The following is a 23,685-nucleotide window of genomic DNA, read 5'->3' as shown; positions in this document are numbered from 1 at the left end:
AAATATTGTACTTAGCTTCATGCTGTGGCCAGAAACAGATTCCAGTGGAGGATGTAAATTTTCTTTGATCACTGCTGGATCTGTTAGCAACTGTTAGCCAACACATTTGCTGTATCACCTTTAAAAGGTGATGACGTTTGCTCACAACTTGTTCCTGCTGTCCATGAGTGGCCAAAAGTTAATAATGCAAAGTCACATTCAAACCTTTTCACAGATGGACCTCATGATTTAATTGCTTTTCATTATTTGCGGATATTTAACCACCCAGTGAATGTTGTTGTGTTGATAATTATTGCTCTGCTGCTGTGAGACCAAACCTGTACTTTACCTCAGTCACTAAATGTCCTCCTACAGAGACAGACACAACTTCAGATGAAATAAAAAGCAATTATCCTGTCAGCAACAGACTGCTCCCTGGGTGACAATACAACCCAAGGTTATTGAACCTCTGGTAAATAATGCAACAGAAAATATATAGAAATCTGCAATGTGTAACTTGCCCTATATCAATCTAATTATACTTGTCTAATTAAACAGTACATTTCTCATTATTGATTATGAGTTTTATTAATATTATTAATCATGTTCCTTTAGCTTGTGTAAGTTAACAACAGATTCACATCAGAAAGAATTCACTCCTTCAGAAACTTCTCCTGTTAAAGTAATCCTAAACAATCTGTAATTTTCTGTCTGTCAACATTTGTTCCATATGCAGCCATAAACAGCAACCAGTCTGCAGCTTCTGATGTTAAAACTCATATAGATTTGTGGAGATGTTTTACTTCTCGTAACATTATGCTTCAGCCTTTCTGAGACATGCGAGCACAAATGTACTGAAGTGAAAAAAAATTGGTTCAATTAGAAATACATTTATCAACATTTTACAAACAAGAGTTCAGTTTTGTATCCGTCAACACGTTTCTCCTTGTGGTGTTTTTTGCTCTGCAGCCTATGGATGAGAGCAGCCAAATGAGTGAGCTGCCTGTCAAAGTGATCCAGACAGAGACAGGGAAAGTCCTCCAGGGAACGGACGCTCCTAAATCCAGCCAGCTGGAGGCCTGGCTTGAAATGAACCCAGGGTGAGTATGCTCCCCTCTGCATAGACCTGTAATCAACCTCATAGATCCCTATACAGTTAAGATGTTATTTTTCAACTCATCAAATGTATTGGAAAGGAATTTCCCAAGTTTCTTGTTCAAATGCACAAACACTTGCAACACTAGGGCTCCCAAATATTTACTTTTTTATTTTCTATATGTCTATATTTCTATATGCATATAGCAAATCAATACATATATCTTTGGGAGCCATAGTGTTGCGAGTCTTTCTGCTTTTTATTTAGTGTTTCTTTTATGACTCAGCACCTGAGTAAGTGATACGTGTGTGTTTGCTGACTTTTTCTGGACTAAGTTTCTTGCTACATAGTTCTTCATGCTGATTAAGTGCTTGAAGAAGCACTATTTTTATGTGCACGCTGTTACTGATAAACCCAGAAGTATATTGCCACTTCGGGGAGGGAAAACAATACTGGAGTGCAATGATTGATTTACCTTCACTGCTGCAACCAGAGAAAGGTTTGGAAGACACCCTTTCCTAATCAGAGTCAAAATATTCAAACAGAAAGCTAGATAGAAGCTTTATTGTCATTGTATAAAAAACACAACAAAACTTTGTTTGCAGCAACCCTGTACAGCAGCGTTTGCAAACGAAAGGTTAAATATAGCCTGACTGGATCCCTTCAGTGTAGCTGCGGACAGAGGACTTGGGGTTTTCTTTCATTTTCATAACAAAATACCTGAGAAGCGCTAAATTGGAAAACAAAAAATAGAGACAAACTATGTGATGTTGAACAAATTAATTATCTCTTTTAGTCTGAAAAAACCCACCAGGAACATTTTCTTACATGAAAGGTTCTTTTGAGTCAAATATATTCTTTAGGCTTTTCTCAACCGCATCCTTTCGTACTTTTGATATTAGGCATATTGGAAATATGTGTGTTTATTAATCACATTCCTTGTACTTATATGGGGTAATAACAAAGTATCTCCAGGCACATTCCCACCAGTATTGTCAACATGTTGTCTGTTACTTAGAGAGTCATTCGATATGACAATATTTTTTCTACTTTTTTAGTTTCAAACCATTTGTTTCTGTTTGTCTTTGACTGAATTATCTGCATTTGTCTTTTGAAGCACTTTTCATTATCAGCAGGGTTTAGACAAATAAAGATTTTAAGTTTCACAAGGTTGAGGGAAGAATCCAATCCCTGCACGTGTTGGTACCTGCTGCTAGTAAACTCTGCTGAAGCTCTAAATGTTTTTGAACATTTCTCTCTCATTTCTCATTTCTCGTTTTGCCTTGTTTTCCTCTCTCAATAACCAGGTATGAAGTCGCCCCTCGGTCAGACAGCGAAGAGAGTGGCTCAGAATCCGAAGAGGAGGTCAGTGACTTTCACAATTATGAACTCCCTCACAGGAGACTTTTCTCTCATGCAATTGGTCACATCATGCAAATGTTATTTAATCTAAATTAGTCAACATGTCAGACCCCCCCCCCCCCCCCCCCCCCCCCCCACCCACCCACACACACACACACACACACACACACACACACACACACACACACACACACACACACATCCAAATCCACCAGGGGGCTGTAGCTGTATTCACTTCAATACAGCTGCTTCTGAACATTTCATTTGATCTCCATCAGAGTTACTTACGTGATCTGTCTTTTCTTTTATTGCTTTAAGCCCGCGATCAGTCATGTTTTATCAACTTTGCCTTAAAGGAGGAAGAGGATGTTCCCAAGGCAGAGGCAGAGGAGAAGAAGTTAATCACTCCAAACAGAGAGGATGAGACTGTGGTGGCTGCCGAGCAAGTCATCGAGTATGGTGTTCCTCCTCACTATCGCTCTATCTCAGAGATTACCTTGGCAGGGCTTGTAGTTCTCTTGTCCTTGAATTGCATCAGTTAGAAACAAAGATGTACTTGTTATATCTAAGGTGGAATCATTGACTCCTGGCTCTTGTTAAGCCTTGAAACAAGGCAAAATCAAAACATTCTAAAAAAAGGCAGTTTAAACACTGTTCAAGGGTTTTTTATACTCTTCTTTTTCACGTTCAGGTCTGTCAAGCAGGATGTGGACGATGAGTACATCGTTCCTACAGGACAAACCGAATCCCACTCTTACTACGGCGCGGCCCATGCTGTCATCGAGCGAGTGGAGAAGCAGTCATCGCTGCTGATCAACGGCACGCTTAAACATTACCAGGTACAAAGATTCACATACACAAATAGTGGTCGCTCTCATTTTTTAAGACTGTTGAGACAATTTTTTGACGTGTGTCGTCGTCCCCCAAAAGCTGTAAACCTAGGGGAAACACTGTATTGTGTTTGCAATGGCTTTCAAATTGAATGTTTTGCCAAACAACCTTTGTTGATTGATGAAGAAGAAGAGCATTTTTCAAATTTTGGATGATAGCTTGTGCTTGAATTAATCAGCAGGAACAGTTTTTAAACAGCTCCATCATTTGAGCCTTCATACTCCAGAGCAGGAGGGAAGCTGCTGTCATGGATTTAGATGATCTTCTGTCTGCTCAGCAACTAAACGCTCAGTCATTCAATGAAGTTTAAAGACAGCTATCTGCTCAAAGGAACAATGCTACCTCATTATTTTCAAGCGTGACACTGTAGTCTTGTCTCTGAGTGTAAATGGCAGTGAAAGATGGTATAGTACTAGAGACAGGGAACTGGCAATTGGATGCTGCCAACATTTTTTTTCCTCTCTAACAATCAGGCTGCTGTGGAATCACTCCTCTGATACAAGCTATAAATGAGACACTGTGGCAGCTCCCAGAGGAACTCAGCTTTAGAATAATTGGACAGCGGTTTGTGTAAGAAATAAAACTGAATTGCCCTCAAGAGTTAATAGAAAGATACAGATTTATACATGACTGTATTCAGTCTATTATTACTTATTAATTCAACCCTAAAACCAGCCTGTTTCCAGATGAATTATCTCCGCTTTCTGCTGTCAGGCACAACATACAGTTGGTAATTGGTTGGCAGGTTCCTTTTCTGCTGCCTGTGTCCTCTTGGCCTTTTCCTGTTTCCCTGTACTGACTTAAGCTGATTGTTTTCTTCAAGCCGCAGGGGAATAACACAGTTGATATTTTGCTACCTTGTCTGAATCACTTGGGAAATAAAATCCCAAAGTGGCAATGCGATCTAATAGCATTTTCAGAAACCAATTTAAAAAACATTCAATTTCCTTCTTTTGATGAATGTAACGGTTTGTATGTTTACACCATGACGCAAAGTGTAAAAGTCCTTTTAAAATGATTTTAGATTGTTTCAACTCCCTTCTTTCTCTCTTACTGTGCTTACAGTATAACTAAGTTCTTTATTTATTATCAAATGCATGTCTGCTTTTACAGAAACAATTACATGAGAAATATTAATGGAACTTTTTTGATAATCAAATAATCCCTATTCATATAGTTCGAGCAAAAAGGCAAAATATCCTTTTTTTTTTTTACATTTTTGGGTTTATGCTGATGTCCCCCCCATCTTATGCCTCCTATACTTTACAGTAGAAGACTTGAAATAACACCAACATCCTCTCAGATGTTAAGATATTTGAGTCCAAGACATTGCAGAGACAGGATATCTTATTACAGGGTCACTTGATACTAGACTACAACAGGACTCCAGTTGAAACAATTTCCCATCCTGTTCCTGGTAGAAACTGACAAGAAAAAAACTTTGAGAAGGAACAGAGTTGTGTTCTGTTCACAGATGTCTTCGTTTATGCTGTGATTTGTCTTATCGTCATTCATGAATGTATGGATAAATAAAGGATTATCTTATCTCTTTAGAGGCCAATGATTTTCATCTGAAGATGAATGGACAATCTATTGAACAGGTTCAGGAATTAAAGTATCAAGGTCTTCTGTTCGATTCCCACCTTAATAAGAGAAGCTTGTGAAAATGGTGAGCAGGATTGAAAAGGCAAACTAACCCACTTTCAGACTTATTAGAGGCCGTTAACCATGTCATGCTGCAAATTCTTTCATGCACACAGGATTTTTTAACATATCAGCAGTTGTGTGACCTCCTGGTCACAAGCAGCACCTCCAACAATTCAGCCACCTGGTTTTCTGGCTTCTTTTATCAGTGCTAGTTAGAGCCCAAGTACTAACTGTTGACAGTGGTGATGTCATTGAACATCATGATTTACATCGCCCTAAATAAATGAAGTTTAGTGGAAACATGTTAAGATGGAAGAAAAACTTTCTTAAGACAAACAGGGCTGAGTTTTATGATCACCCAAGATGACACAAGCCCTCCAAGACTGCAGCAAAACGTTCATAAATGTATTCCAACTTTGAACAATTGTCTGTAATAGTGACAATGCTTGAAAAAAGTTGATAGGTGAACAACCAGCATTATGGGATAGTAAATTGAATCTCTCCACTCAGACAAAACAAACTATTTGAGAATGTCAAACTGACATATTTCATTATTTGTCTGATGATTATTTAAGGGACTGAATGGCAGTTTAATGAATGACCACAATAATCATTATGTGCAGCCCTATTTAGCAAGGTGATCATTATGGGATAGTACATTGAACGCCACGAGTGAGACAAATCTAGATTATCTTATAATCAATCTTAAAGAATTGAATGGCATTTCAGTCAAGGACAATTATAGTCTTTATTTGACGTGTTCTCGCAATTTTGCCTTTAAGGCTGTCACAACTTGAATTGACAGGACATATTTGGCAAGAATGAGCAGAAGCCACCTTAGCCCCCAGGAGAGTTTTTTTCTCCATGAAAAAAAAATCCTTCTCTTCTCAGATTGGCATGCCTGCCCTTTAAACAAGGTAACATTTCGCTTCTGAAAACATTTATTGTTTTTGACATGCAATTAGATTCAATGGGTAAATTTCCCATGACAGTTTCCTTGAACACAACTATGTTTTGATCTGTATTTTTTAAAGTATTTTATGGCCTGCAGGAGAATATGAAATAGCTTTTAAATGTAAAAAAACCCTCAGTGTGAATGATATTTCTGCAGGCTCATTTTAAAGCATGCTTATTTTTCTCTGATATCTAGGTCCAAGGGCTGGAGTGGATGGTGTCCTTGTACAACAACAATCTAAACGGCATCCTGGCAGACGAAATGGGGCTCGGCAAAACAATCCAAACCATTGCCCTAATCACCTACCTGATGGAGTACAAGAGGATCAATGGCCCCTTCCTCATCATCGTTCCTCTCTCGTCAGTACCCTCTCAGCTTGCATCCATCACGACTCTTATCAGTTATCACACAGTGTTATGACATCCTGAAACATTTTCAGCAAGGGAGCGATGTACACACTTCAAAATTACTCTAGGATATAATTTTAGATAAAAAAAACACCCATCTTATTAGTCCAAACCACAACATGGAGCTATAATAGAGAGCAGAGGAGTCAGGAGTCCCATCCCTGATTGGGATACAGATGCCAGTAGCAAGCAATTTAACTCAAATTATTTTCAAGTGTCAGGTGTGAAAAACTCATCTGCCTGCAGTGAGGGATGAATCAAAATTAACAGCAACCACAGACCGTCTCAAGAACAGCAATAAGTTATTAGTCAGATAACACCGGACTCAGAAGGGCTGTATTTTAGCTTTGGACATACACACTTTAAAATAGCTGTTGTATACAAAGTAATTATAGAGAAAATGAGGATTTTAACACATGACTGTCAAGAAACCTAGCCTATTTATTACTGCATTATCAAAACTATTTTTAAATAATAATATGGATTTAAAAAAGGTGAAATCCAAAGTAATTGGAAAGTAAATAAAGTTATACAATGCACAATGCAATAACCGCAGGACACATGCTCATCTGAATTTTTAGTCTTTCTGGTTTCCCACAACTTTTACCAGAGGAAAGCAATGTTCTATCATTAAAATGTAACATTTCTAACCTGCCTCCTTCTTAGGCTCTACTGTCAGCTTCTGGAAATTGTCAGAATTATTCAGTATTGCTGTTCATTTTTCAAACCACCATGAAAGGGCCCCCGACATTATATATGTCTTGTGTGCTGGAGACTCCCATTCAGCAAATAAACCTTTATTATTAAGTGTCTCCCACATAATAATGGGGTACAGTGTAGTGTCTGTTGAAATATTTAAAATAATGCATTACCTCCATCCTAATCCTTTTTGTGGATTTATGTAATTCTAGGAAACCTTAATTTAGTGCAGTGTTTCTCAGCTGGTGGGGTCGGGACCCAAAAGTGGGTCACAGGGCCGTTTTCAGTGGCTCTTGAAGGTGTGCATGGAAGCAATTTTGATTGTAAAATATGCAAAAGTTTGGGTCGCAATTTTTCATGTAGGCGACAGTGGTGGGTCCTGAGGCTCAACCAGTTGAGGAATACTGATTTAGTGTTTACTCCCAAACTTTTTTTATTCTCTTAACACATGCACACACACACAATTGTAGTTGGCATCATTCTCCCACAAAAATGATAAGAAAAAACAAGAATGCTAAATCTATGTGTGGGAAGCACTGCTGAGCAAAATAACCGAGCCTATGAACTAGTTTGAGCTACTGCTTATTGTCATAGTGCAGTGATATGAGGCAGTAGAGACAAGGAAAATGTTTGTGTTGTTTAACTTAATATGGAAACTAGAGCTTTTATTCATGGCTGTGTGTAAGAAAATAAGGTTAGGCTATGTTCTATTGTCTACTATAAAGTTGTGAAATGTTCTTGTGGGAGCAAACTAAACTTACACGTGCCATCAATATCTTAAATATTTTAGGACTCACCCTTACAACCCTTACTCCAAATCTCTGTAGGAACCTTTATCCTACGGTTCAAGTGAGAAAGATAAAGTTCGGTTTTGGCTGTTTGAAAATCATGAGAAGAAAACATACGAAAAGAATATGGCTCTTAAATCATTCATTCATCTTACCGGTAAGAAAGTATGATTTCCCTCACAGTTTTTCTACCCTTAATCCCTTCAAGTTCTTCAAACACAATCCACTCAAACCTTTGCTTTGAAGCAACAGGAGGCAGGCTCTCCAGAGTGGACGGGGGTTGAAGTTGTTTCAAATCCACTCCCCGTTAAAAGCTTCAAAGTGGAAAATTCACCTGCGTCGTTTCACCTTCCTTTAACATTGCAGGCAATTTCACCCACTTACCTTCCGTAGATTAAGATTGCAGGGGGAAACTGTGTGATGTAATGCCCACATTTACATTTTAAAACAATTTTTTTGTGGCTTTGATCTTTTCATTATTTATGACGGATGCATTGCTTCTAGTAGTTGAAGTAAGCACAGTAAAAGATTTAAATTAGAGCTCTGGGCCACTGTGTTGAATTTTCTTTTTTAATATGCAAAGTGAACTTATGTGGAGGAAAGCTTCACACCTGCCCTCTGTCATTTAGAGACATGTGTTGGGAAATCAAAGTTAATGGGCAGAAGAGATTGATATGCCGGGGGCTGAGTTTTTAACAAAGACCTCTGTAAGAAAAATCTCCAACTGAGCACAGCAATCAGTTTTAAGTCTTTGGAAAGCTATCGCACTTTGACACCAAAAGGCATTTTCTTTTCTCCTGATGTTATTCCAAGACGTGTGGCTCAATGTGCTGTACTCTTCAATGAGCTCTCTCTGTGTTATTTTATGTTACCTAAGTTGCTCCTTCCTCTCCATGTCTGAGAGTCAGAGTGATTACCTACTTGCACCAAATTGATATCCGCTTTCTTCTATGTCAACCCGACATATCAATCAATCAATCAATCAATCAATCAAACTTTGTTTGTATAGCACTTTTCATACAACAAATGTATCACAAAGTGCTTTAAATCAACATTTAATCAAACAGCAACAACATGACTCCCTCCCGCAGCCCTATCCCACAATCCAAAAACTAAGGTAAAAATAAGTAGATAAGAACAGGTACTGAGGAAACGCTATCATTTATTCTAAATGAGGAAACACAGGAGTTTGAAAATATAATAAAACTAGATGAAATGAGATTCAGTTAAAAGCTCTACTGAAAAGGTAGGTCTTGAGTTTGCTTTTAAAAATGTTTACATTGTGTTCTGCGCTCTGTTCCACAGACGTGGGTCGTTGTAATAAAAAGATGCCTCACCGTAGGTTTTAGTTTGGACATGTGTGGTCATTTTATGCTTGATTACTTTATTTCCAGGACTTTGTCTAACTGGGTCTATGAACTCGACAAGTGGGGACCGACTGTGGTGAAAATAGCTTACAAGGTAAGACGAAACATTTTTTCTTTCTCATGTAAGATGGTCTGAGTTCATTTAACTTCCTCACAACAACAAGTTTTTTTTTTTCTCTTTGTGTCTCCTCCCACATGAAAGGGCACCCCTGTTTTGCGCCGTGGGCTTGTGCCTCAACTCCGCAGCGGGAAGTTCAATGTCTTGCTAACCACCTATGAATACATCATCAAAGACAAGCACATACTGGCCAAGGTAAAAAGAGATTCAAGCTTTTTCCTCATTTTTATTTTCTCATTGTGCTCTTTGTTGCATTTCTATTCAAAGGTTACTGCAGAGAGTCAAACGGTCTCTTTAATCCCAAGTCTACAAGTTAGGCCCAAAAAACCAACCATATATTTTTAACATTTTTTGACATGTTTGTGAGATCGTGCCTCTTATGTTATAGTTTTCTAATCCTTTATCTAGTCTAAAATCTAATTTCCTGTAAACTCCAGGGACCTGTCATGTACCTCATATTGAAAGTTCCCCACATCTCTGAAATCTACTTGAGGTTAAAATTAAACCTTTTTGCCAAAACTTTACCCTTAATGCAAGTGCCAGGGTTTTAAAAAAATGTGGATTTTCTTAGCAGTTGCAGCACTCTGTGTGAGCTGTAATTGTTTTATCGACTTTTTGGGCAGATCTGGGATTAAACATTGAAGTAGTCAGACCTACATGTAGAAAGATGATGATGATTTCACGCAGTCTTAGCTATGCTTCTTGTATTTGGCTTGACTGTTAAATAAGAGTCTGTTTTTGGTGTTGAATGTTCAAATGTTCTGGCAGATTCAATCATATAGGTGCTTTATATGTCATGTTAAAAGTTGCATTAATGACCACACAGAGTACATTGGGAATACACAGGAGGTGAAGTAAATAAGAAGAATCAGTACCTCTTACTTGCGTTCACTATCTGAAAGTAATTTCTTTGCCCTAGTGATTTTAATGTTTATGTGTTGGTCCCTGCGTATTTTGTGCAGGCGGCCTGGGACTTCATTAAAACAGATCACTCAATATGTTTAGGTTTTGATGTGAAAGACTTCAAAGAGCCGGCATATAACTGACTCCCAAACCCACCAGTACAATCTAACTCTTGTTTGTCTAAAGACTGTAGTGTAAGCGTCACCTTTTAACAGCAGCATCAGTAGCAGCTTCAGTTTTTTACAAGGGTCAGACAAGATGCACTGTGACCATCTGCTATAGGCAGACTGCACTGACTGCACTGACTGCAAGCAGATGAGAAAATAACCCTACTTCTCACTTTATTAATTACTGCATGAATACACATTTTCTCATGGCTTTATTCTCTTAAAAACGAGTTTGGTAATTTATGTAAGTCTCTGGTCAAGTAAACACAGAAGAATCATCTGGAATTAAACACATTTATTAACATGAATGACTAGAAAACAATGGCTATAATAACTCCTGCGTATACATGATGGTGAAAGTGACTTTGAAATTGTGCCTAATGTGTTCCTTTGTTTCCCAGAGTTAGACTTTTATTCTACAGTGAAAAGTGTTCATATGTTTGAAAAGAGAAGGAATGAAAGATTTGCAGCATGAATGCCTCTGTTTCGGTCTAGTACTCTTAATTACTAATTTACTAAACAATATAAGTGTGCGTTAAAGTTTTTCCTTTAAACTACGTTTTATTAATTCTGTCCAAGCTGCAGAGAGTCTATTAAACATTCAGCAGCACTAGGCTGAAACAAATGTTTCATGTTTCATGGTAATTTGTTCACATATTTTAAAAAACTGCACGCACAAACAGGAATTATCATAATATGAAATAAGAGAGGGAATAGAAAAATCTTGTTTGTATGCAGCAGTGTTGTTTACCCTGAAGGTACTCACAGTAGGAAAATGTAATGTTCTAAACTGCAGCCACACCTGAGCTCTGTTGTGATCAATATTTCAAATTCAAATTCAAACGTGGTTCTCTCTGTATGTTTCTCTATTTCAAAGTGTAGGAGCAAAGTTTTAAAAAGGTCTTCTCCCATACACAGATTCGTTGGAAGTACATGATTGTGGATGAAGGCCACCGCATGAAGAACCACCACTGTAAGCTGACCCAGGTACTAAACACCCACTACGTCGCCCCTCGCCGTCTCCTCCTCACCGGTACTCCGCTGCAGAACAAGCTGCCTGAGCTGTGGGCTCTGCTCAACTTCCTGCTGCCCACCATCTTCAAGAGCTGCAGCACCTTCGAACAGTGGTTCAACGCCCCGTTCGCCATGACAGGAGAGAGGGTAAATACTAGCAGAAACAGCCTGGATGTAAAGTATGCTTTCCAGTTTGGTGAAATTATTTTGAAGTGGACAGTAATCATACAAATGGTTCTAATGGTACAATATCTACATCCTTATTTACTAGCACACTGCTTTTGTTTCACCAATCGTCCCAAAAAAACAAACAATGCCAGAAAAAAAAATCAGGAGGAGTCAGTCAAGCAAACTGTTTATGTGGAATTTCAACAATTGGAACATATCTCCTATGTTATACTGTATATTTTCCAGGTGTTTTCATTGTGGCCCTTGTTGTTCTATGACATATCCCTTTGACATGTTTAGGTTGACCTAAATGAGGAGGAGACCATCCTTATTATCCGGCGTTTGCACAAGGTGCTCCGCCCCTTCCTCCTGCGCAGACTGAAGAAAGAGGTGGAGTCTCAGCTGCCAGAGAAGGTGAGATTCAAGCTGAATATTTGTGCTCAGGTTTGATAAAGCATGATTTAACATGTAGCAGGGTTTGCAGTGCAGAAACACATTGATGTTTCATGAAGGTAATTCAATTAAATTAGAGTAAATGTACTATATTTTAAAGTCAGCTAAAGTAAATATGTTCATTTAGATCCAATACAAATATAATTCACAGTTGTGAAGATTAAATCTTTTTGCAGTTTGTTTCATTACTACATGGGTCTAGTTCTGTTATTTAATTCATGATCACATAAAGCTGAGCCAGACAATGAACATTAGTATTCATGCTCTCGTTTAGCACACTTTTTAAATCCAAACTTTGTTGGCACTTTCGTCTACAACCTTGAGTGAAACACCACCCTACTTATTCAGCATATATTAAAGGTTGTAGACTTAAAACTGCTGAAACAGGCGACTTTCCATCTTAAAATGTTAATTAAAACACACTGATGAGTCCACCAGGTCACTGCTGTGAAGCTGCTTAAAGAGTAATGTGAATCAGTGTGTGATAAGGATCAAGGACTATCTGTTCACCCTGCCAGGGAAATAATTCATTTAACAGTATAATTGTTTTCAACTCAGCTCCTGGGTCCAACTCTCTTATTGTGTTGGCCTTTCACTGGAATAAAAGCAATTTTGGTTATTATATCAACTCATTAGGGTGCTGAAGCAGAAATCATTCTAATTAAATGATGAGCAACATCAGGGTCCTATTCCCTAACAGCTTGTTTATTTTATGATGATGGGAATTCCTTAAAGCATTCAAACTGAAGATGCTGAATGCGGAACACACTTGTAGGGTTTCAAGAAGTCTAAGTTTATTTTCTATTTTTTGGGGCTTCTGGCTTCACTAGAGAGACAGGAAACGTGCGGACATTCTCCTCCTCTCCTCCTTCAACCTGAATGTATTTTGTGTTGAACATGAACTTAAGAGTAACTTCTGCCGTTGGCAGTATGTAAATCAGTCTGTGTACTTTCCTTATCCCACTCTCAGCCACCAACATGAATTCCAAACAGTATTGACTGGAAAGTTGAGGACTTTTTTTTTTTACTGCAATTTAAGCTTCAATGATATTCTGAACACAAACTCAAAGTAGATGTTTAAGTTTTTGTATTTCTTGAAATGTCACCATTTGCCTTTTTTTTTATAACAAAAAGAGGTTTTGTTAATATTTAGGAAGGACTCCTGGTCTCCCTGATGCATTGTGTTTGTTGTCTTTCCCTCAGGTGGAGTATGTCATTAAGTGTGACATGTCTGCCATACAGAAAGTTCTGTACCGCCACATGCAGAAGGGCATCCTTCTCACTGACGGCTCAGAGAAAGACAAGAAGGTAAACACATCGGGACCCCTGTGGCTCCACTGTTGGTCTGGGCTTTGTTTTATCAACTACAAATTGAGTTGTTAGATCTGATAGAACAGCCATATTCACAGATTGCTGCTGTTTGATATCAGACGTTCCCTGAGTTTTGTTTCATAGACTGAGTTGTCTCCAATATATTCTTTTTTTGTACTGTTTAATGGACAATTAGTTTTCCAAAGATGAAAGGCATAATGCACATTTTATTGAATTTCAGAGCCTGGGTCTGGACCTTTGCTCTCAATCTAGTTTTTAGAAGAGCAGACTATTTTCACACCACCTTAGGATGCAGGCTGCAAAGGTCTCCAAACAAATTAAGAATAAAGGATTAAAAATCTTTCAAGTTTGAACCTACAAAACTTGACAAGAGTATGTAATGAAACTGAGCTTCTCCACTATTTTCAGGGCTACTAACGTCACATGCAAATGATACAATCAATAATTTATGATAACAATCCGTTTACTGACAATGGGAGAAGTTGGATTACTTGTGATGACGCACGGACAGATAATCATCTAAATCTGTAACTCCTTATTATGGAGCTTAAGAGCGAGAGTTTCATGTCATTGATTAGCTGTCCGACTGCAACTGTAACGTTTTTAGTCCACTCTCACTGCTCTTGTCATGCTGTTTTTGGTCAGAGCTGGCAGCTGTTAATATAAGAAAGGCTATAAAAAACATTATACAGTATCTGCCAAGCACAAGACAACAGACCAACCCTCTTACCGGTATATGCAAGATATTTTTGTCAAGAGTTGGAATGGACTTAGAGCAGAACTGCAGGAGATCAAGTATTGAACTTGGAACAGTCCTTGAAGCCAGAAACACCACTTAAAGCAACAATATTTAACTTTTCCACCTTCTGTCGATGTAATAGCTCAATACATTTCAACAGGGAGAATGGCGTTTCTCTATGTCCAAAGCGCGGCCCGATCGCCTGTTTTCTGCACTATGTAACTTTGGCAGCCGAGGTCATCTCACGAGAAGTGTGCATGGCCTTCATGGCACTAGTTCACACACAAGCCTTCAGTTATTTAAAGAAGCCAGTTAACCCGTCTCTGTACGGTTTGATACAATGGCTGAGGCTAAAAGGATGAGCAGGGTGACAGATGAAGCTAAGAAAAAAAAGAGAGAGAGTGGCCGAGAAAGAATAATTAATCCATCAATAAATTATAAATAAATATAAATAAATCCATCGAATACAAAAAAGCTGTCTCTTTCCTTGTCGACCTTCAAGTTAGCTTCATACATGTGGGACCTTACAAACCTACCTCAATTGGCATAATAAATTACCCTCTCCAATGTAGCCATTTGGCCCTGCCTTTAGACATTATGGTAACAGTTGAATAAACATATTCCAATCATGTCGTCTTTGCCGGCTTCGCACCATCGACTTGTAAACAAATGTTTGTTGTCTAAGAGAAGTAGACGTAACAGTACTGTGTGTTTTACCAAAGTGCTGTTTAACTCAAGAGACCATTGGTCGGCGCCAAAGCCCACCAAACCAAATCTCTACATATTTTTGCTTTAAAATGAAGGATTTTGTTGTTTAGTTATAACTGGATGTGTAATTAAGCGTTTGAATTATTTCATGTATGTTCTAACTTCTTGCAGGGGAAAGGAGGGGCAAAGACCCTGATGAACACCATTATGCAGCTGAAGAAGATCTGCAACCATCCATATATGTTCCAACACATTGAAGTGAGTGCTACTCAGATGCCATACATTTGCCAGATAAATAATCATCTGTTGATTAGTATTTATCACTTCACTGCTGTAGATATGTTTTGAAAGTTCTGCTTTGTCCCTTAAAGTTATCATATAACATGAGTAGATCATTTTTATTAAGCGCTAATATCCTAAAAAAGTAACATTTAGATTTTGTTCTTATGTGGGCGGCAGTAGCTCAGTCTGTAGGGACTTGGGTTGGGAATCGGAGGGTCACCGGTTCAAGTCCCGGCATGGACCAAGTCTGGAAATTGGTCTGGTAGCTGGAGAGGTGCCAGTCCACTTCCTGAGCACTGCCGAGGTGCCCTTGAGCAAGGCACCAAACCCCCTCCACCAGCTCAGGAGCGCCCGCTGTGGGCAGCCCCCTCACTCTGAGACCTCTCCATTAGTGCATGTCCATAGGATCTTGTTTGTGCATGTGTGTGTATTTCGGCCTATGTTTGTGTAGCATGTTAACTAGACAGTGTAAAAAACGAATTTCCCCTCGCAGGATCAATAAAGTATAAATTATTATTATTATTATTATTAATTATTATTATTATTATATCCAGAGATGAACTTAAAGAGAGAGAGTGGCCTTGTCAATAAACTTATTTCATTTCAGAAGAAGCTGATTAGCAGTCAGTCTCACGAAACACAAAGTTCCTGTCATGTGTATTTGAAAGACAGCTTCGAGAATTGTTCTGAAAGTGTCTCCCCTGGGCAGCCTCTTTGAAATGCAGGAGATAGTTTCACATCACTTCTGATTTAATCCAGTAAATGTCTTCTGTCACAGGAATCTTTTGCTGAGCACTTGGGCTATCCGAATGGCGTCATCAATGGGTAAGCGTGAAAAGAAAAACAAGTTAGATGAACTTTACACACCAGGACTTGAGTTAACTATATATTTATATATGTAGTGCTTTATAAATGGCAACCAGTGGCAGGACTTTAAAACAGGAGTATTTTCTCCTTTTGGACTTTGTCAGCACTTGTGCTTTTGTATTTATTGTAGCTGAATTATTGTAATTATTGTGAGCGTTACAGTAGTCTAGCTTGTAAGTTCTATAAGTGTGCATTAGTCTCTCTGGCTATAATAACCCGAGCTAGAACTCTAATCACCTGACCTTAACCTTCCTGGTACCTCTACCAAGCAACAGGTGTCTGTCACAGGACTCAAAGAAAAAAATATTGTTCCTGTGTATTGTTTGCATTTGCATTCATTGCAATTTGCTCTCTGTGTCGTGCACGGCAGAGTTTTGCCCCGATGCACGCACACACACACACACACACACACACACACACACACACACACACACACACACACACACACACACACACACACACACACTCTCATTTTAAAACATAAAATCTATTTAGTTTTTCCCAAATGTTTGTTGCATGTCAATTTGTATTGATTAGTAATCGTTTTTGGGGCCACAACATGCTTCTTAATGCAATTCTTTGAAATAACGGTTAAGAAGTGAGATGTTTAGGGTTCTAGTAAACTAACTACCTTGTAAGAATCATCCTCAAACCAGGCCTCTGTTTTGAGGATGATATTGTAGTACTAAACTGGCTGTGCTAATGGTTGTCGACACAGTAGGGGGGTGTCTGTGAAGCCAGTTGTAACAGACTGAAACACACTAATTAAAAATAACGAGTTGTCCGGTCTGTTCATGTAGTGGAGTAAAAGCAATACTGTCGATATCACAAGCTGTTACCACAGTTCAACAGTACTTAGAAAGTATGTGTTTTGCAAACAAAGCATCATATTCTTATTCCATGAAGGCTGCGGGAGATATGCAGGACTTTATGATTCTTTGATTTTTAGCTGCAAAAACCCTTTGAATCAGTGTCTTTTTCGGCTGAAAATAACAGGACTTGAAGAAGAATGAAGAAATATCAGTGGTGTGGTGGTAGAAAGAAAAAGAGCCTTACAGACCTCTGTTTCAGTTTTGATGGAGAATTGTAACTTTAACTGAAAAACCCCAACAGGCTGAAGGGTTAATTTATCAGTCAAACTTTCTGTAGAGCCAACTCATAACAAATTTTATCTCAGACAATTTACAAAAGAACTTACTCTTTGTTATATTATTTACAAAGACAACATTAATCAATCATGAGCACAGCATTGAGCAATGCTTGTTACACCCTGAAGAGGTTAATTTTGATATAATAATGCCCTTGATGTGCATTATTATTTGTTATGTTATTATTATGTGCAAGGGCTATGTTGTTGTTATTTTACATATCTAAAAAGATATTTTTTATTTGATTTCAAAGTAGCCAGTTACATTCTACTGTAGATGGTAAACACTCTAGGCCTTCTTAAACATTGCCTCTTCAGCTTTAAAGTTATTCACTTCTCCAAAAACGGGACCTAAATGGGACCTAATTTATCACTGCAGCAGCCTGTGGAGTGAATACGATTTCCTCCCGGTGTCTGTCGCAGTCTGTTGACATTCTTTTTCATATAACGTGTGTTCACCTAGGTGCCTTTAGTGCTTCCGCTACACCAAGAAGCAATGTGAAATCACACACCCTGCGACGTTCTGCCTCCTTTGGAATCAGTGTTTAAGTACAAAGGCAAAGTGATGGCGGAGCTTCATCAGAGCTTGGGAAAAGATGGAATGAAAAGAATTTATAAACCAGACTACTTTGTCCATATTGAATTGATTGGATATAGTCATGGGTTCATGTTAGATCAGATGTCTGAAGCAATAGTCTGTTATATAACAGTATGCAAAATGCTAAATTTGACCAATCAACAAAAACATCTAACAGCCTAGTTTGAAATGCATATTAGCATCTTCATTGTTAGCTTGTTAGCTTACTGATTCATGCAGGATGGCTAACATTGCAAAAAATACAAAGAGTTGTCACTTACTTTTCCAAACAAGAGCCTTACTCTATGATATTGATGGGGTAACATAGCATTATTCATTATTCATTTATAAGTAATGAGCATTTGTGTCATGTTTTGTTTGTTTTCCTCCCACCAGACATGAGCTGTATCGAGCTTCTGGAAAGTTTGAGCTCCTGGACCGCATCCTGCCAAAACTTCATGCTACAAATCACAGAGTTCTACTTTTCTGCCAAATGACCACTCTTATGACAATCATGGAGGACTACTTTGGCTACCGCAACTTCCAGTACTTGCGTCTTGATGGTAAGCTCACACCTCTAACTATGTTTAAATTTTTATCATCCACAAATCTGAAACGTAATTCATTTGACAACTTAAAACAACAATATGCAACTTTTCCACTTTAAAAGTAGTAGGTTTTAAAATTAGATTTATTGAATAACACCTTTCAATAGAGAGAATGGCGACTCTACCATGTCCACATAGCGGTCCGGTCGCATGTTTATTGAACTATGCCAGCGGGCCACGGTCATCTCGCGAGTAGTGTGTATGGCTTTATGGCATTAGTTCACACACCATTCTTCAGTTTTAAAAACAACTGTTTGATACAATAGCTGAGGTTAAAAGAACAGAAAGCAAGAAAATTCACCGCAAGTGAGCATGAGTGGGGTGGTCACCAGAGCACGGCCATAGACTGCATGCACATAATTTAACTCATCATGTTTTCTGTTTATCATTTTGCTCTTCTTCACTTTTTTGTTGATATTGTGAAAGTGTCGAACTACAAATAGCCTCGATATAAAGGCAACATTTTGTAGGTATTTTAAAGACTACATGTTTGAAAAAAACAGGTGAAGATAACCATACTTCTCTATAGCCTTTTTCATATATGCAATCCTGAAAATTTCAGACATGCTGCCCCTGAAATCTTCCTGACTCGCTTGTTCACATAAGGAGGAGACTATCCCTGTCAGACAAGAGGGGTGGGGGGAGGGGGGGTCTCAGGAGGCAAGACATGATGTAATAAGAACGACACAGAAATGACTGACAAAGCAACTGAGTCCAACGCTATACAATGCAATTTTTTTAACTGAAAGTATATCAGTGCTACTAAAGTTTAACATACTCACAGTATCAATAAGATAGTGGAAAAAACATAGTGGAAAACATATTGAATCAGTTTCATTACGTGCATGGAGATCAGACCACTCGTGTGCTTATAGACTGTGGTAGTGCACTGAGCTCAGGTTATAAAAGCCATAACCCCCTTCCACTCAGTCATGGTGAATTTTCCTCAATATTTCCTGCTGTGTCCTGATATCCGCTTACCCCAACTTCACGCTTAAAATCTCTTAGGGGGCTTGCAGGAAAAAATTCCAGGTAAAGTCGGAGTTAAGAATTCAGCTGTTTGCAATCACACATTCAGCTCACCCTGGTTTGTGTAAGTGTGAAAGCAGCATTTGTTTTCTCCTACTCAGCATGTTTGAGTTGCAGAATGTTTCTCCATAATGACAGCAGGGCTCCACAGTGTGAGCATTTTACTGCCTATGCAAGGAGAAACGTGTGTGTGAATATGACTTATTATTTTGGTGTGACTGACTCTGCTCTGACACCAGGGTTCACTTTACACTGAAGTTATCTGAGGAGATGTTAACAATTCATTATTGGGCTCCTATTGAAACCTTATGAAATATGCAACATGATATTGAGTCTCTTTTCTTTCATTCCTTGACCCCTGCTGTGTGTAAGTGACTAAACTGTAGCTGAAGACAATTCTAAAGTTTGCCTCCCGACACATTACAAAGATGAATACAAACACAAAACAACTTTCAGTCTAATTGGTCAGGAAAGGGGGGCGGGACATGTGAACTTTCCTGACAAAAATACACTTTGGACCAATAGATCAAGATAAAGTTCACGCAGTCTTTATCAAAGTTACCTTCACAAACTCAGAGCGACTCATTTTGTTGTTTCAGGAACAACAAAGGCTGACGACCGAGCAGCTTTGCTGAAGAAATTTAACGAGGAAGGATCTCAGTACTTCATCTTCCTGCTCAGTACCAGAGCCGGTGGACTCGGTCTCAACCTGCAGGCTGCCGACACTGTTGTCATTTTTGACAGTGACTGGAACCCACACCAGGTACATCAGTATGTTTATTTGTATTGTTGTAAACTATTAAGATGATACTTCTATGCATGGTGGAAATGCATGACTGGTGGTCATATTGAGAGTTTTTGGTAAATGCCACTGATGAATTCAAGTAAACAGTTGCATAGTTTTTTTTTCCTATTACCTGAAAGGAGTGAAGGTACATCTGAAGAAGATCTCTTCTCTTCAGCCCTTTTCCCAAGCCTGACAACAGAACAACTCTACCAAAGTCCTATTACTTTCCAGATTTGTCACACCAGCCCAGCGCCATGAATTCATTAGAAGCACTAAATGCAAATGAGATAAACTGTTGCTGGACTCATTTCTTTTATAGTACATATAAAACAGATTGAGAGAGAGATCATTAAATGAGATGCGATGTCGCCCGCTCTGGCTCCGGGTATACACCTAACTAAGCCCTAACTAGCTTCACGGTTCTGATTATGGAGTCTCCAATAATCAGAGTTTTATTCTCAGCGGGTGTGTCGCTGAGTGGGGAAAATTAGTTTGAAACGTGAAGTGGTTGGTGGGGAACCGTATGCTTAGATTTTCGACCATGCTTCCCTCGGACAGTAACCCAACCACCGCTGGTGTGCACAGTGTTTATAACACAGCACTGTTTAACAGAGTCCGTGTGGAGAAGTTCACAAACTACAGCAGGCTGTGGGATGACAATGATGATGAAAAGTAAAGAGATGCACGTGGTGGCTGGCATTCCAGTGTGCGTTTGCGTATGTTGGTGTGTCTCAGCGTGCTCCCGCGATGCTGGGTCATGCAGTCAGCAGAGGAGCCGGGAAAAGTAGCTGCAGCTGTTCAAATGCACTTAATACTCTTTTTATGCATGAATGTTGGATATGAACATTTACCCGCCATGTGGCGAATAGCCCTGTGTAATTTACTCTCCAAACAGAAAATCAACCCGCATTTGGCGCTTGGCGGGTGATAAATTTGGACCCTGTTTGCATGTACACAGCTAAATTTAAAATGGAACTGATGCAACATTTTTGGGCCCGGAAAGACACAATGATAATCCTTAAAAACATACTAAGCTTAGTTTGACATTAAATCCAGGTAGATACTAAAAAACGTCTTCTATCTATTTAAGTAGCAGGTTAACACAGCTCACTGACACAGTGAGGGATAGTTGACCATCATATCTGAGTATCAATGCTTAACTTTGTGAGGAGTTAAGTACTGTTGTTGCCTCTAGTCTGCCTTTATTGATTACATCAGACTTTTTAGTATAATGAATCACTCATTCTAAATCCTTTTGTTTGAGATAGTCTGCCCTGTGGTCAGTCTAGTCACAATCGTGCAAAGCAAAGAAAACCTGAGCATCAGTGCCCATAGTAACTTTTAATAGATAGATACTTTCTCTATTTGTATTCTAAATGCTTGACTAGACACAATCACAGTGGTACAAAAATTGTTGTGGGATTTAGGATTGGGAACACAATACAGTTGGTATTTCTTGTCACGCAGGTGCTGAACCCACCTGCATGTTTCCAATAAGATGTGTGTTGATTCAATCAGCCTTTAGTCGGCTGCTCTTTGACACTAGCTCGGTGGGTCAGAGCCAAAAACTGTGTGTGTGTGTGTTTTCTTTGATTTTTACCTACTGACGGAAAAAAAAAGTGGTGGCCAAAATCAGATGTTATTAGAATTATCTTTTCTTATTTTTTATGTTCCTTTTTTCTAAAAAATATAAACATTTATATGACATTTTAAAGATAAAAGATAAAACAAGAAACACCAAAAACAAAAGACCTCATCATGGGGGTAAATCATTTAAATATCCCTGATATATTGTGTCAAATGTCCATTTTTGTCCACAGAAAATAATCAGGAGGTAACTTCCTGTCAACTGTAATGAAAACATTTAAGTCTTTGTAATGACTTTTTAATGAGCAATAAACAGTATCACAACCTTAAGCTAGTATGTGTTACAACCAGTGGCAAGGTTTTAACCACAGCATGAAAAAGTCTATGATTCATGCATCTACCCTTGATAATTGTATAATTATATTATATTTACTGTTGATGCAGCTGAAATGATCTCGTTTATCTTTTGGCTGACTCCAGGACCTTCAGGCTCAGGACCGGGCTCACCGCATTGGTCAGCAGAACGAGGTGCGTGTCCTGCGTCTCTGCACCGTTAACAGCGTGGAGGAGAAAATCTTGGCAGCCGCCAAATACAAACTAAACGTGGATCAGAAGGTCATCCAGGCAGGCATGTTTGACCAGAAGTCCTCCAGCCACGAGCGACGTGCCTTCCTGCAGGCCATTTTAGAGCACGAGGAGCAGAATGAGGTAATGTTATTAATATTTATCTAGGAGTTAAGGGCACCTGAGGATTGAGATCTGGTATTTGTGTTTCAGAATCAGACATTTTCATATAATGAAAGTAGATATGATCAGTGAGCACTTGTAATATCAAATATTTTTGTAAGGCAATGTCAGATATTTTACTCGTATTTGATCAAATCTGTTTGCAGACTGATTTGTTTTGAATGCAACATTACTGGTTCTTTTTTTTCCCTTTCAAAGTTCTGACTTGGATGTTTTAAGAAGTCTTTTGATGTTTTCTTTTTTCCAAATTTACGTAGGAAGAAGATGAAGTCCCCGATGATGAGACCCTTAACCAGATGATAGCCCGCAACGAAGATGAGTTTGAGCTCTTCATGGTAAGAAAAACACTTGTTTTTAGTAGATCTAATGGACTTCTAAATCACTGGTTAAAAGTCTTCAAATATTTGTTTAGAGAAAATGTGTAACAGTTGGTTGTCCTACTTCTTCATTATTCTTGTCAACTTCTATCAGTGGTTTAGAAACTGTCATACTTAGCAACAACTGTACCCAACCAGGGGCATCTTTCTATAGTTAATGATTAAATCGCCATGGATACAAGACTCAGATACACCACACAATTCACAGCTCAGCACTTAGTTAGTTTTACACTACGCGACTCTGTGTGAGACCATCTGTGCTTGAAATGTGTTACCATCTTTTTTTATTGCCTAAGGTAGCCAATGACTTGTTGGTATCATGTTAAGCCTTTTTAAAGCTTTACTTTTTCAATACTTGAACTTAGACTTGATCTATTCAGTCTTAAACTGTACGTTTAAACTCAGATATATTGGTGCTTCACAGACACACAGGATGCACTCCTTCAGTCCTTGTCCTTATTATCATTCTGTGCATTTGTGAAATATCTCCCGTCATGATCCCTTCTGTTCTTTTAGATATTTTTTTGCAACAACATAGTCAAAGTACAAATACAATGAGTGAATTAGGGAAAAAGCACATGTGGATAATACACTGTAGTTAAAAAGCAGCTCTATCCCTGGGAATGGAGGGACATTTAATACAAATAAAACTGATTGATTGATTAATTGTGTGGCAACAGTCCTCTTAGTAGTAATGAGATACGATGACAGTCACCAGGCTTGTGTGTCCACTCAAACGTGTACATGCTAAAGACATGGAGGTACTCTTTCACAAAGTGAATTAAGAATGCAAACACAGATATGTGGAGACTGGAATAAACACAATAAGGCCTGATCATGTAGGATACATCACATGGTTTGAGTACTGATTTCAACATGTGTTG

The 23,685-nt window shown here is 38.6% G+C and overlaps 1 protein-coding gene across 4 annotated transcripts in view; it reads left to right on the top strand.

The window, feature by feature from the left end:
* smarca2 (SWI/SNF related, matrix associated, actin dependent regulator of chromatin, subfamily a, member 2) overlaps positions 1-23,685 on the top strand; it is a 61,978-nt gene that overhangs the window by 19,456 nt on the left and 18,837 nt on the right. For all 4 annotated transcript variants that reach the window (XM_061038277.1, XM_061038276.1, XM_061038278.1 and 1 more), the window contains 16 exons: positions 949-1,079; positions 2,383-2,440; positions 2,794-2,891; positions 3,129-3,276; positions 6,126-6,289; positions 9,219-9,285; positions 9,394-9,504; positions 11,298-11,540; positions 11,862-11,975; positions 13,218-13,322; positions 14,965-15,051; positions 15,854-15,900; positions 18,063-18,229; positions 19,903-20,066; positions 22,158-22,385; positions 22,682-22,759. In XM_061038277.1, the coding sequence (XP_060894260.1) occupies positions 949-1,079; positions 2,383-2,440; positions 2,794-2,891; positions 3,129-3,276; positions 6,126-6,289; positions 9,219-9,285; positions 9,394-9,504; positions 11,298-11,540; positions 11,862-11,975; positions 13,218-13,322; positions 14,965-15,051; positions 15,854-15,900; positions 18,063-18,229; positions 19,903-20,066; positions 22,158-22,385; positions 22,682-22,759 (2,010 nt within the window). The remainder of the gene's footprint in view (positions 1-948; positions 1,080-2,382; positions 2,441-2,793; positions 2,892-3,128; positions 3,277-6,125; positions 6,290-9,218; positions 9,286-9,393; positions 9,505-11,297; positions 11,541-11,861; positions 11,976-13,217; positions 13,323-14,964; positions 15,052-15,853; positions 15,901-18,062; positions 18,230-19,902; positions 20,067-22,157; positions 22,386-22,681; positions 22,760-23,685) is intronic.

The sequence above is a fragment of the Labrus mixtus genome, chromosome 5 (genome assembly GCF_963584025.1).
Source record: "Labrus mixtus chromosome 5, fLabMix1.1, whole genome shotgun sequence".
In the NCBI taxonomy this organism is placed as follows: Eukaryota; Metazoa; Chordata; class Actinopteri; order Labriformes; family Labridae; genus Labrus; species Labrus mixtus.
The sequence above is the reverse complement of the archived record's forward strand: the minus strand, read 5'-3'. Positions and strand labels throughout refer to the sequence as shown.